General features: G+C 39.4%; 1 protein-coding gene across 9 annotated transcripts in view; it reads left to right on the top strand.

The window, feature by feature from the left end:
• The window catches only part of PDE10A (phosphodiesterase 10A), a 666,160-nt gene extending 654,411 nt beyond the window's left edge, over positions 1-11,749 (top strand). For all 9 annotated transcript variants that reach the window (XM_055114307.2, XM_055114308.2, XM_003820230.6 and 6 more), the window contains 2 exons: positions 2,441-2,529; positions 5,917-11,749. In XM_055114307.2, coding sequence (XP_054970282.1) covers positions 2,441-2,529; positions 5,917-6,019 — 192 coding nt within the window. In that variant the 3' untranslated portion in view covers positions 6,020-11,749. The remainder of the gene's footprint in view (positions 1-2,440; positions 2,530-5,916) is intronic.
• The last annotated feature ends 3,324 nt before the right edge of the window (positions 11,750-15,073 follow it).

Here is a 15,073-nt window from a genome sequence, read left to right as displayed (position 1 = left end):
AACTCCAACCACTGATTTTGTTCCCAAGGCTAAAAGCCACAGTGAGGAATCCTGAGGGTCTGGCTGCCTTGTGGACTGGAGGGACTTAGTGCTCAGAGGACAGAAGCTAGAACCACTTGAAACCTTCTCCATTTAGATGGAGTAAGACCAAGGTTAGGAAATCTCTGTGGACTGAAAGAATTCATACTACCTTGGCCACGACTCCTTTCTACAGCTGCCGTTGCAGTAAATAGGCTTTCTTTTCTGACTTGAAATAGAGGGGGTGGATGAATTTGAATTGTTTTATTTTTAACAAGCAGAAAATATTTTGTCATTGGCTAAACAAAGATATTTTTGGAGAGTTACATTATAGATTTTAATTCAGGTTCATTTTTTTCTGACAAATAATGCTTAGTATTTTAGTACATTTTATGTTTTGTCTCAACATAAATTGACATTAATTATCCTCTTTTCAGGTCATACTACATAATTTATTTTGCTTTCGAATGTTTTAAGAGATCTTGTGCCTCGCTAGTTTTGCACATGTGTATGTGTGGTGTCATATATTTCTGAGAGTATGGCTTTCGTTAACTGTCTCATCTTCTAATGGCATAACAAGGAAGTTAGTTGTGGGCAAATAATTATGATACAGATAAGTTTAGCAAATGTTTAAAAAAGTCCACAGGATGGTGGTTTTTGATAAGTTCTCAAATTTCCCTACTTTATTTAAAATTGATTTATACAAAATTTAGGCAAGTCCACAGCTCACAGAGGGTACCAGCACAACAAAGAGGCTGAATGAATGGCCATCGCCTCCACTTATGTCCCTGGCTAGGTTTTCTGATGGCATGGTCACTTTTCCCTCTTGATTAGAAATGGATCCTGAATACCTATCGTGTTTACTGCAGGTGTATTTTGAAGTTTTTGTCGCATTTTACCACTGTTCATGGAATTTTCCCATATATGGAGTCACAGCTATTAGTCATTCCTGTTTGGTGTCTGCTTTTCATATTGTATTTGAGAAGTTCTTTCCCATCTTGAGAGTAAATATATTTGCCTATATTTTCTTTAGTTTCTTCTTGATTACTTTCCATTTGATTTACTGACTTGTTTGGAATGTATCTTGTTATATTATTTAAGATAGGGATCTACAATTTCTTTCCTTCCCAGTAGTTAACAGTCATCCCAAGAATGCATGGTATAGCTGGAAATTTCTCATTGATGCTGTCAGCATATGGGTTTTGCTCTAGTGTTTTTAACTAAGATAATCGTTTGTTTTAGAATAGTTTGATTTGCATTTACAGCCTAATAAAGGTTTAAAGAAAATTTTCTATGATCAGTTCATATTTTACCAACCATATTGCTTCTAAATAGTTGATGACTGTGAAATTATTTGCCATAATAATGAAATACTCTAATTTCTAATATTAGTATCTTTTCTGGGATCTTCTGCCCCGTGACATCTGTTAAATATTAGAATAAGAAAGTCTCTGCATGAGCCATAAAGTTAAAAATGGAAATAACACAGGCGCTATTCTAGTAAGAGTGCTATATGATGATAGACTTTATAACAGGAGAAAGCAAAAAGGAATAAATTTGATCCTTCTGTATGCTTCGATGCATATCACTGAAGTTCAGTACTTTCGAGAAATTGGTAAGCTGTGATTTGGGGTCACCTCTTCTAGAGAGCTATTTGTCTCGTACATGATGCAGCCACTTGGCCAGTGACTTATGACTAGACAAGCTGTGTTATCTGGCTGATAGTCACATATCTTTTACATCTGGACTTTAGTAAGCCAGTCTTATTTGCACAGTGACCCAGAATTCCTAATAAAATATTATTTATGTATTATTTAAAATACTACAGATTTTTAAACTTTGAAATGTGATATATTGGAAAAACAGTAAATGGGAAGAGCTATGATAAAACCAATGACATTTATTTTAGTTCAAATAAGAGGGCTGGGAGGATGAGTAAATATTGGGACACCACACAAGGCACCAAAGCCAAGAGTAACAGACAAGCAGAAAGCACTGCTGTAAACCTGAGCACGAGGGCGGAAAGAGCCGTATGTATGAAAGAATAGCAGGCTTTACGTTGAAGTGTCTGCAAGAAAGCACTAAAGGTGACTGGAGATAACACAGGACTTGACTGATCAACTGACTGATCTATTAGCGAAATGTCATTTAATGTACTTGGGTCTTAGATTTCAGTAGGTATTAACCTTTGTAATATGTTTTGAATCTTCATGTGTTTTATTTCTAGAATCCATTTTAATGCATTTTAAAATACAGTCTATAATAGTATTCATGGAACCCAAATATCACATACAGCAAAACTAGAACATGCAATTTCATAATTAGGCCTCAGAAACAGAACAGTCACTTAAGAAGTATAAATATCACTAGAATTGCTAATGTGCACTTTTGTTTCTTGTCCGTGGTTTTCGCACGGAGGCAGCTTGGGTTCTACAATGCCGTGGCCATTCCCTGCTATACAACCCTTACCCAGATCCTCCCTCCCACGGAGCCTCTTCTGAAAGCATGCAGGTATGTACTATGGTTCAAGCCGTAAAAATATTGTTTCTAACAACACTGAGATCTGTATAGGATTTTTGTACCCCACTAGTGTGTTGTGGTCTGTGTGTTTGTCTAGATGTCGAGTTGTTGTGCTCAGGGGCTCGGGGCCTCCTTACCTGGCTTCCCCAGGGCCACGACTTCTCCCCTTTGGTTCAATTCTCCTCAAAGACGAGCCTCAGGTACCTTGGGTGCTTGGGTAGCTTCTTCTGGCCACACTCTGAAGAGAGGGACAGTGGGAACAGGCTGGGGGCTGGGGCCAGGCACAGTCAGGGCCCAGATGACCGAGTGACTGGGAGGGCCTCTGTCTCGGTGTGGGAGACCCTTCTCACTTTCTTATGCCCACGTTCAGTCTGGGTGGGGTGCCAGGTCTTTCTTTGAGAAAGGGCATGTGTGTGGTTCTTGCAAGGCAGCTTGGTTTCAAGCCTAATGAGAGCTGCATCTGTGCTGAAGGGACCTTGTCCCTGGAGGTCCTCAGGCCTGGGATAGAAGCCCTTGGCCAGGCTGCCTTATTCTGCTAAGTGAGACATGGAGTCAGTCCTGCAAGAGGGGCCCCTGGCTCTCATGACTCGTACAGTCACAGTATGTCCCTATGTAGTACACTATGTATATGTGAAGAGTGTCTATTCATATCAAGTCCTTCATACACCACAAAGGAGGAAGAAGTTTTTATTATTATTGTTATTTTGCAGAGGACCTGCCCAATGCTGTTTTTAAAAAGACAAGGTAATGGTGTCTATGGAGGATGCCTGTGCAGGAAGAGGCTGACTAGATCACACAGTCTGTTGTTTAAATGGAAGAAGGGGACCTTAAATTTTGGATAACCGCTTCCTCTTTAAGTCTTTTTCTCATTCCAGAAAGACATTTAAGCATCGTTATCTCTTCTAGATTCATTATTTCTCCCTATTCCATTCTTATCCTTTTTAAAGAGTGAACTCGGTTAAGAACCTTGGATATTTTTAAAGATTTTCATTTTACTTTATAAATTCCCTCTGAGGAAGTCAAAGGGTTGTAGCCAGCAGCTGTGCGTGTGAGTCTTTTCTAGGTGAATTGGCTCCGGGCCATGTTTTAACTACTTAGCCATAGCTCTGCCTGGGGTGGGTTGGAGTGGATGCCCTGTGGGAGGACGGAGGACAGACACTGGCCAGAGAGTTTTACACAAAACCAGAAACTTAGTATACTCTTATCTTGTGCTGTTGAAATTTTTTTTCTGCTTTTTTCAAGGAAAGACCAATAAGCAATATTAAAAATTTTATATATATAATATTTAAGAAACGGTTTCTCCTTCCTTCCTGCTCCTGCGGATATAAGCGTAGCTTCCCACCTTGTTCTGTTGAGCCTTAATTGACCTTAATCCCTGGTTAGTTTATTAAAATCTTACCTTACTACAAAGGCCTAAGTCATAATGGGCAATATGGAGTGTGAGGCCAGATCATTCTTGAAGGAATTAGGTTATAAAAGTGCGTGCAAAATTAAAGAGAAAGTGGGATATCAATGTAAATTCAAAGATGTTGTTTAAACCAATACTAAGCAATCTTCAAAAGTCCTTTCCTGTCCAGAAATCCTGTGTGTTTTATGCCAGGTACTTGGAAGCCAGGTCATGAGTGCTGACTGTGCGTGCCCGGCGCTGTAGGGAGCTATGGAGGCGCGTGCCCGGCGCTGTAGGGAGCTATGGAGGCGCGTGCCCGGCGCTGTAGGGAGCTATGGAGGCGCGTGCCCGGCGCCGTAGGGCGCTATGGAGGCGCGTGCCCGGCGCTGTAGGAGCTATGGAGGCGCGTGCCCGGCGCTGTAGGGAGCTATGGAGGCGCGTGCCCGGCGTTGTAGGGCGCTATGGAGGCGCGTGCCCGGCGCTGTAGGGCGCTATGGAGGCGCGTGCCCGGCGCTGTAGGGCGCTATGGAGGCGCGTGCCCGGCGTTGTAGGGAGCTATGGAGGCGCGTGCCCGGCGTTGTAGGGCGCTATGGAGGCGCGTGCCCGGCGCTGTAGGGCGCTATGGAGGCGCGTGCCCGGCGTTGTAGGGCGCTATGGAGGCGCGTGCCCGGCACTGTAGGGCGCTATGGAGGCGCGTGCCCGGTGCTGTAGGGCGCTATGGAGGCGCGTGCCCGGCGCTGTAGGGCGCTATGGAGGCGCGTGCCCGGCTCTGTAGGGAGCTATGGAGGCGCGTGCCCGGCGCTGTAGGGCGCTATGGAGGCGCGTGCCCGGCTCTGTAGGGAGCTATGGAGGTGCCTTCCTTGTGGAGCTCTGAGAACACGGTGTCCACTGTGTGGGCAGCTCTGCCTCATTCCTGCTTCAGTATACTTGGCTGGACCACATAACTTCTTAAAGGCCATTTTAATCTTATTAACGCTTAAAAAGTGTATGATGTATCATCGGTGTCCAAGGAAACATACCAAAATTCGTGTATGGCTTTTTCCAATATATCAGAAGTCTCTAGGGTCTGGAAAAATAATACTTGATGATATGTTACAAAAGTTAAAAGGGCTATACTTTTCAGTTACATTTTAGGGTTTTGTCTATCTGAATGTGTCTTAGCATGTTTGCTGAAAGAAATTTGAGAGAATTTTAAAACTGTGTCTCATAGGAGTTTTGTATTTCCCAATGCCAAGATTCCCATGTGACTTCACACAGGAATGTGGCTAAGAGCTCTGCCGGGGTAGCCATGTAGAGTAAGATGGTTGTGCAGTGGTTGTGATCACGCAGTTAGAGAAGATGACGATGCCTGTGAAGCTTGAACCACAGACACTGAGAGAGAAAGATTAGCGGACTCGAGAAATGAGACTGCCTCGGGTGAGGACTTACCAGAGCACAAACACGGTTTTACTGTAACAAGAAAATTTCAGAAGTTTGTGCCAGGTGTAACTTAGGATGACTTTGTACATACGACACACTGTTCAGAATAAGAACAAGTGTAAGATGATGAGGTTTAGGCCTCCTGGGAGACACACTGTCGACATTTCTCAGTAGGAAGGTCCGTGTTGTCACCAAGTGTTCCTACTGCTCTGGGACCTCCTCCTTTGCACGATCCCGCATATTCCTCAGTAGTAAACCCTAGGGCTCTTTCCCTGTTCAAGTTAATCCTTCTTTCTAAGAAAGGACGTATGCTGAGCCCTAGCATTTCTGCTGCTTTCGCGGTCCAGAGCGGATGGACCAAGGTGCCCCTGACCCTCTGGCACCTCTGAATCTCTTTCCTGAACAGCCATCACAGGAACCTGCCTGGCCACGTCGTGCTGGTAACCATGTCAGAGGGCCCCACACAATGCCGTTGTGCAGAGCTGTGCCACAGGACTGTTTGGTTAGTTTTCAAGACAAAGTCCAGAAATCCTTTATTCAGCTTCTCCTGAAACTGCATCTTTTATCCCTAGGGATAATCTCAGTCAGTGGGAGAAGGTGATTCGAGGGGAGGAGACTGCAACCTGGATTTCATCCCCATCCGTGGCTCAGAAGGCAGCTGCATCTGAAGATTGAGCACTGGTCACCCTGACTCGCTGTCCCACCTACAGATCCTCATCTTGCTTCTTTGACATTCTTTTCCTTTTTGGGGGGGGGTGGGGGGAACCTACACCTGGTAACTGGGGTGCAAACCTCTTCAAGAAGGTAACATCAAATAAATGAGTCAAGCAGAGGACTTCCTGCCAATCTCTTCTGTGAGGCATCATAGACACTGAGCAACCAGGACCACCCCCATGTTCAGAAATCAGCTGGCCAAGTGACTCCATTTGACTTGCAAACCAGCCTTTTCTAATAGGCTAATATTGCTGAGGCCTTAAAGGAAGTGGACAAAAATTATCCAGAAGGGGTACTTTTCCATTGTATCTTTCTAATAAGGGTTTAAAATGGTACTATTATGGTATTGTACTTGGGCTTTAACATCAATGTTGCTTTGATGTTGTTGGATATAAATAGGAATTTTTACACATTACTATTGTGAATGGTGAATGTTCATGTACGACCTACTTGTAATTAACTTGAGTTGTAGTCCACAGCCTCAGGACAAATGTCGTTGAGGTTACAGAGTAAGAAATGATGGCAAAACGTCAAACTCTTATTTCAGAGCTTCATGAATTTAGTTAGACTAAACATAATTCTTTAAGTTCAACCTAAAGGGCTGAGATCAATAAATTTAACACTAGAAGAAGTAGACTTCCTGTCTTTTTGAGAAGAGATGAGGTGTATGTTACAATAAATCTCAGAACTTCAAGTAGCAGTTCAAAAGATGTCAGTTTTTAAAATTGTTTTTGTTGTTGTCTTGGCAGTTTTACTGAACCCTTTGCATAAAGAACAAAATAAAAGCACGGCATTGTAATTTTTTTAATGGACAAGTCTTACAGATATGAAGGGTACATTTTTCATAATGATTCCTTTATATTTTCACTTTGTGTCATTGCAGAATTTTAGACTCTCATTCACAATGAAAAGTTTATTTTAAACATTGTTTAATTAAAATACCATACAGTTCTCTTTTAAACATCAAACCATAAAAAGTGTATTTTGTAATTTTACTCTGACCTGCCGCAGTCACCTCTCACTTATCTCTTCCACGTACTGCACGGTCGTATTTCATGAGCTTTCTGTCCATAGCACAGAAACAGAGCAGAAAGTAGTACAATCATGTTGGACCTTCTTTCTGTTCTCTTTACTCTTCTCACAGATCAGATCACTCCATAGAAGCCTGTGGGTTTCGATGGTTTCTTCTATACACCTTTTTGGTTGACCAGTATTACTATACAATGTAAGTGTTTTAAAAAATACGAAAGTAATACTCTGCACCCCTTCCTACAAAGATGATAAAGCAGTCACTTCTGGCGCATTTTAATAATTTAAAGATTTTTAGTGCAATGGCACGGTAACCTCCAAACCTGAGTTAGACAGAGACTCACTCAGGAAGTGACAGGCCCATCATATCAAATAACTTATTCACTTTTCATGTGGCAGGAAACTGGAATATCGCTTTTAATAAAATGGAAAAATATGCTTCTACATATTTACTACCATAGGCGTTTTGTTCATATGAGCCTGGTTTGTGCAAAATTAAATCAGAGGCTTCTACAACATGGTTTATTTATGTTGTAGCAGAGTTGGCTCTACATAAACATTGTTCTTATTTTAAAATTAACACTATGTGTTCAGTTTTCTTGTGGGCTTCTGAAAGTTGCCATCTTCCCTCCATGGAGCTCCATTTGCTATTTTCATTATACACTATGAGGTAAAATGTAATAACAAAAGAGAGAGAAGTACCACTGTGGCTAGATATATACACACACATATATATATGGATGGATGTAATATATGTAGAACACACACATAGATGTATATAGGATACACACTCATGTATGTAAACGTATACATATGTGTATATATGATACATACACATACACACACACGAGAGACAGAAGGAAAGAGAGGAAGAGAGAAGCAAACATGTAGGAAAAAATATAAATCAGCCCCATTCTCCCATTCTTTAAGAACAATGATTTTTCTTGATGGAAAATGCATATCACTTGACAGTTGACAAGAAAGTGTCATTTTTGTGTTAGTGTATCATATAATTGAATTTGAACAAGATACATATTTTTCTGCATACAAATTTATGAAGCTGGAGTCTACCAAACACAGCTTTAGTCACAAAAGTTAGTTTAGTTATCTCATTTTGCTTGGAGACGGAATTTCAGGAAGGGATATATTATTTAAGATTATTGTTTAATTACAAGAATTTTAAAAGAATGTATGAATTCTGTTTTTTAATATAGAAAATAATTATGGAGGTAGGAATCTCATGGCTACATTTACATTTTTAGGTTATTACAGAAAATTCTCTTAATTTATTATAGTCAAGTGTATTATGTAATCTCTATTTAGAACAGTTTCCCAAAGGAATGTGATTGGATTTACTGGTTGGTTAATTTCTTGTGAAATATTATCATAATAGAAGCACAGCTTGAACAAAAGACTGAATTCTGATGTAAACTGTCAATATTGCTTTTACCATGTGTAAGATTTACTTAGTAATCACAGATTTACCTAAAATAAAAGGACCCGGGTTGCAGTGATATTTAGTTAATGATTTGTTTTGGAAAACATGCAGTTAGGAATATTTTTGTATTTTGTCAGATGTTTAGGAGACAGACTTTCGGGTCATGTTTCTTGTCTTTTTCCCAGATCTTTTCTTAAAAGAACAGTGTGACACCAGAAGCCAAGAGATGGTTTTTACTAACAACAGCTTTGCTGAGTTCCTATTAAGGTCATATTGTGTATTGTGCCAAATTTTCCACCCAGTATAAATTTAGTAACCTGCTATGAGCATATGTAGGATATTCAATTTGCAGACACTTTTGTTGGTTATGTTGGTTTATAATAGACAAGTTTTATGGTCATATGCAATTATTCCATTGTCTTTTTGGACACAGTGAATATGTTTTTTAGCTAAAAATGTCCTTGGAAACGTAAATGCCTGCCAATAACATGAAATATTGAATTCGGGCAATGTGAATTAATTAATTAGAAAAGGGTCAAAAGAAATACAATGGATGTGGAAACTAATTCTAAAAAATAGCCCTATTAATAGGGCAGAGACTCTGGTCCATTTCCCAGCTGTACTTCTCTCTAAGAGGTGTATGAAAAACCCATCTTGCAAAAGAAACCAAAATATTAGACACAATCGTTCCCATTCCTGACTCTTCAATGGAAAAGGAAGGTACAGATGTTTACAGTGGTGCCCCAGGTGACTCGTTCTCACCACAACAAAAGCAACTAATTGGAAACTAGATGTGTTCAATAATAGATTTCCTCTTTTTTGGCATGCTTTTTAGATTTTTTTTCATTTTGTAAAATCTCAGTTAATTTTTCTTTATTGCTATATTTGTGTATACGAGACATGTTTGTACAGGATATAAATAGATGCATAAATCCTTAGATACCTGGGTTTTTAATAGGTTTAGGTTTGGGTATTGTGTTTCTGGTCTTTTAACTCAAAATTAAGGTTTGAGCTTTAATAGGACTAAATTATTCACCTGCCTTGGCCTGTGCCTTTATTTTAAATACTGCAATTTTACTTCTTCATTCATGTATTTATTATTTTGCTTTTCTTGCTTAAGTATAATTGAAAATATTTGTAGGAACGCACAATTCATTTTATCAAGTTGAATGAATAGGACCATTCTCTCCTCATCAGATTTCTGTTCTTTATTTGACTTCATTGACATATACCCTGGTGACTGTAACCAGTGAACTGTTCAGAGTCAGTCTTTTCGGCAAGAACTTCAGAGAACTGTGACATTGGTTATGATGTGATTTTGGGGGGTTTCAGGTACCTAAGCATGATTTTTAAAATCACTTCTCTCTTTACATATTTCGAACATATGTTTGCTTTCTACACTTCGCAGATTTTATTTAGGATTTAATTCTTTAAAGACTATATTCATTTAGTCACTATAGTGGATCTCTTCTATTGCAAGTATTGATCTGATTTTTAAATTATGTAAAATGTAAATCAGCCAAGTATGTCATCCGTTATAGTTTCCCCATGCTTTCAGCGCATGGCCATGAGATTTTTACATGTGCATAAGTATTTAGCCAATACACATTTTGCTGACTTCTTTAACCATTTATATTGTTTAAATTAGTAATATCCAATGCAGTGCACACTTTTTTGTCTTCTTTCCAACGGAATATTTTGGTTGTCTGTAGCGTTGGATGCATTTTCTATGATAAAAATAGCAAGAAAAAATTAAAAAGTGTCAACGGTGTGCTGGTTCTAAATTAAGAAGATAGAACAAAGAGAAAGACATTAATGTTACCCAAGAAACACATTTAACATCCGAAGAAGCAATGCTGTCCTCACTTGATGTTTCTCTTCTCAACCCAGCAATGGAGAGCAGGGCTTGCAAAGCCGTACAGAGCCTACATGCTCTTTCCTGCAAGTGGGAGAAAACTAATCAATGGTACACAGGGCCAGGTGTGGCCCTGTGAGGCAAAGGATAATGTCACCTCAGGACCAAGGCGGAAACTTACAGCTGAATCCAGGGCTTACTAAGTAGGGAAGTCAGTTTACACATTTCAGTTTTCCTCTGATGTTTTTGAGGTACTGTGTATTTGCAGAAGTTTAAGCAGAAGGGTTTTGTTTCTATTGTAAGTTAGGTTCTAAAAGTGTATAATCTAATACTCTAGCCCAACTGAAATATTATATCTTGGGCGTTACAGCCTTTGTCTTTTTCTTTAGTCACCTTAATACCCAGTCCTATGCTGTATCTCTAATAGCCTATATAAATGACATATAGGAATATTATTTTCCATATGATCTGTTGTATGGTGTATATGCTATGTGTTCATTTCGTGTGCAAGTTCAGAGTGTAATAGATTTACCCAGAGAAGGTGTTTCTATACAATGCCCCTACCTATTTGAAATTACATGCTTGCCCAACACACTGTGAAATAGTTACCAAAATTTGTACAAATGCAGCATCTTCATTCTTTCTGAGAAGACAAGATGGTTTTCTTTACATGAACAAATGAACAAAAGAGATCCTAGATCCATAACGTAGCTAAGGCATCTAAGAGTTTGCTGTTGATAATCTTGCTGACCAAAAACTACTGGAGAGTAACACAGGTTATATGCCATCACAAATACAATGCTCATAAAGAACTGATTTGTAGAGTCAATGAACCTGTGTCCAGAATTTTAATAGGCTCTCTATTGGAAGGAGAAAGAATTTCAAGTTAACAGTATCTAACTTTATCATAGTTGATGTTAGTAAATTTTAAAAAATGATTTTATATGTATGACAAAAATCTTTGTAAAATGCGCAAGTGCAATAATTTAAAGAGGTCTTAACTTTGCATTTATAAATTATAAATATTGTACATGTGTGTAATTTTTTCATGTATTCATTTGCAGTCTTTGTATTTAAAAAACATTTACTGTTATGTTTGTATAATAGAACAGTAATCATTTATTATAATCTAGGCAAGTTGTAAATAAATTCATAATTCAAACAGCCAGTATATATGCATATATGAGTGTTATATTGCAAAATCTTTGTTTTACTTACATGGTTAAAGCAGCAAGAATTCTTTTGTTGATATGTAATTATACACATAAAATATATATATGTATGATACATGAAATATATTTAGAAATGTTCATAATTTTAATGGCTATCCTTTGGTGTGAATAATTGAATACAGAGTTTTTAAAATATCTTTCACGTATATCACTTGCTCTCATTTGTGGGGAAGATAATAGACATTTCACAGAAGGTCATTTGAAAACACTCCAGGCCTTGTTTGCCTAGAAAACACGAAGTTTACATTGAATTAACATGTTGTGTTTGCTTCACCCATTTTCTAGCAGACAGCACAAAACAACATAAAATGTTAAATGTTATGATTGACTAACTCTAAGTCCATTCTGTAGTTTTAAAGATTCAGATACTGTGTAGGGAACCCGTGGTGCTGCAGTGACGGCTTCAGGTTACTGAGCCAGCATCCCTGAGTGCCAACCCGCAGGCTTCCCCGGGAGCTTCCGTGGCCCTCGGAGTCTTTGCGGCAACAACGCAAATGCACACTCACTAAAAGCACACCCTCCTGAAAAGAGAAGTGCTGGGCAAAACACAGTGGTGCATGTGTGTTTATGTGTACGTGTTGGGATTCTTTCTGCTATAGGAAAGAACACATTCAGGGCTAAAACCTCACATACTGTGTACACAGTGATAAGTATACTCATGGTCTTATCTTTAAAACTCTGGGTAAAGAAATTATGTTTTTATTTTGACTATCTCTGTTTGCCATCAAATGAGTAGGCAAATGATAAATATGTAAGACCAAAAAGTTAAATTTTATCCCTGATCCTCTCTAACCTTAAACATATTAGAGCTAAATGTGAGAGGCTTAAACATATGAGTGTCCACAGCCTTGTGAATTAGAAGGAAAAGGAATTCTTCTCCAATACCAAACTCTTACTAATGGAATGCCCTCCGGATGCATAGCACTATACATAATGGTAGACAGGATTTTTGTTAAATATTCATTTCCTGTGAAATATTCATTTCCTGTGCTAAAAATAAATTTCATGAGCTAATGTATCCATAAAGTTATTTAGTTATTCAAGTTGCAGATTGGCACTCTGTAAAGCTGATCTGAATTTGAATCCTCATCTTAACTGTGCATACCTTTGATTTTTCCATCAACTGTAATGCAACAGTGTTGAGAGTAAAACTTCTCCATCACATGTATTTCCTAATGCAAGAAGAATCCTCAAAAGCAACACTTACCAAACAAACATTTATTCAACCAGCATTTATTAGGCACTTAGTGTGTGGAAGGAAAGAATGGAAGGAGAAGAGATTAGAAGCAGAGGACGGGATGTCATGTTTCTGTAGGGTTGGCCCTCACACCTTCATCTTGCCAAAGACAAAGTCACTTAGCCATGGATTCCTGTGCACTTGTGCCTTTCCGTAAGTACTACTTTCATGATCGTAGTTACTGCAGTGTGGAAGAGAAAGCACACATTTAAAGACCTGAAGATCTCAGATAATTACAATTTTTAATTTCAAAAACCCGCAATTGATTCCATTCTTATAAGAGGAAACGAAGCTTGATGAGACAGAAACCAAACAGAAGCATGCCCCTGCATGTCTACAGCTTTTTCCTCTCCCACACCCTTCGCCCACTATCAGAAATAAAAAGACGCCTCCCACGGCAGATCTAGACATTTCCTCGACAGTGAAGAGCAAAGGATAGTGACTAGAAAATAAAATCAGGAATGTATTTGAAATATCAACTTCCAAATTCTTAGCTGGTAGTTGTATATATTCAGATAATGTCTAGCTTTTTTGATGTCTATGTCACTAATTAGAACTCCTGCTCAAAAGGATGACCTTACAGCCTGGTAAGTAGTCATTAAAAAGAAAACAGATTCAAACATTTTAACATACAGAATGACTAAGGTACACAAACATATTCATATACATTAAGAAAATGTTTACCTGCTTTACTTTGCATTATCAAAAAAAGCAAAATATCAGACCACCCTGTTTCCTAAGTCTCCTGCATAACTGGATTATGCCTGTGAAATCAGGAATGTTAGGGATTGGACTCAGAGGTCGTGGGTACAATCTCCCATCAGCCAATGCAAAATCCCTTACTTGCCATTTCTGGTAGATGCTCCTTCAACAAATCACTCCTGAGTTGGAAAACATTCTACCATGAGGCAAACCAGACCACTGGTTGACAGCTGTAGTTGCCAGGAAGTTCTATCCAAAGTTGAGCTGAAACTTGTTGCTTTATGATTTTTATTCCAACATGCTAGTTCTGAGCTTGTAGTCACACAGAGAAGTCCACTTCCTTTGCACCTGACAATCTTCCAGTTAATTGAAGAAGGCTATCATGCCTCCTCATGCTGAACCTCATCTTTTTTAATTGCTTTAAAATATAAGTTGGCTAAGGCACCTGCAGTATTCTTGACATTCTCCCCTGAGAAAAGTGCCAGCAGCCTGCTACTGGGCCCTTCCTTACTACAGAATAACATGTTGCTGAAGTGCCTCAGCTGGCACTCAGGTGACCTCCTACCTCCCATGGCCTGTGGCTCAGTCCTGGGGAAGTCACACCATTCCTTGAGCATCCCATGTCCTTTAGAGAATGTCACATACAATTCTCTCTACTGGAGTGACTTCACTCTGATTTCTGTTTGGTCAATTCATTCGTGAAAACATCAATTTGAGAATCTCCTCTACTTGAGAGCCTGTTTCTGCCGGTCAGTGATGTGCCCCCTGAATGTGCTCCCTTGACCCCCCTGCATGATGAAATGGGGCTGTGATGTGCACCCCGCCCAGGCGGAAATAATAGAGGTTAACATCTATTGAGCACTTACTATTTGCAGGCACTCTTGAGTCCTACTCATCTGAACTCAATCTCACAACAATTCTATGACATATGTGTAATAGGGCCCCTCTTTTAAAAATCAGAAAAATGAAACGCAGAGCGGTTCAGTAGCTGGTAAATGAGGATGTAGGGGTATGTACCTGAGCCCACCGAGGCTCTGAGACTCCATCTGTAAGCTCTATGATGTCCTGAAATGCTCCTTGCTTCAGTGCCTGTTTGTAAAGGTTGCATCTGGCTAAAGTAAGGCACATAAAACATTCAAATTATCCATCAGGATCCTCGTCCCAAAGCATCGAGTTCTTCATGAACAATGCTCCTCTTCACTCCTTGCCTGGATGAGTGCAAGAGTAGGAAGTCGAAGAGAAAGAAACAAATAGCATTCCACTTTTCCTTCTCAAAATATAATTTGGAAATTCACAGTAGATGAAGTATTGGGAGAAGTTTTCGTGTTTACAGGCTAACAATCTGGCTTAAACAAGATGTTTTCAGGAGCCCCCAGGACTGAGGGTTGCCTGAACTGTGGAAGGAAGGAATGTGAGAAATAAGGCAATTCACAACAGGCTGTCTCCAAAAAGAGGCCCAGCCTTGCTCTCAACCAAGGTGGGAACCATGGGGATAGAAAGGCAGGGCAGAAAACCCCCAGAG

The sequence above is a fragment of the Pan paniscus genome, chromosome 5 (genome assembly GCF_029289425.2).
Source record: "Pan paniscus chromosome 5, NHGRI_mPanPan1-v2.0_pri, whole genome shotgun sequence".
NCBI classification, from domain to species: Eukaryota; Metazoa; Chordata; class Mammalia; order Primates; family Hominidae; genus Pan; species Pan paniscus.
Note: the sequence above shows the minus strand (reverse complement) of the source record. Positions and strands in the feature narration are given on the sequence as shown.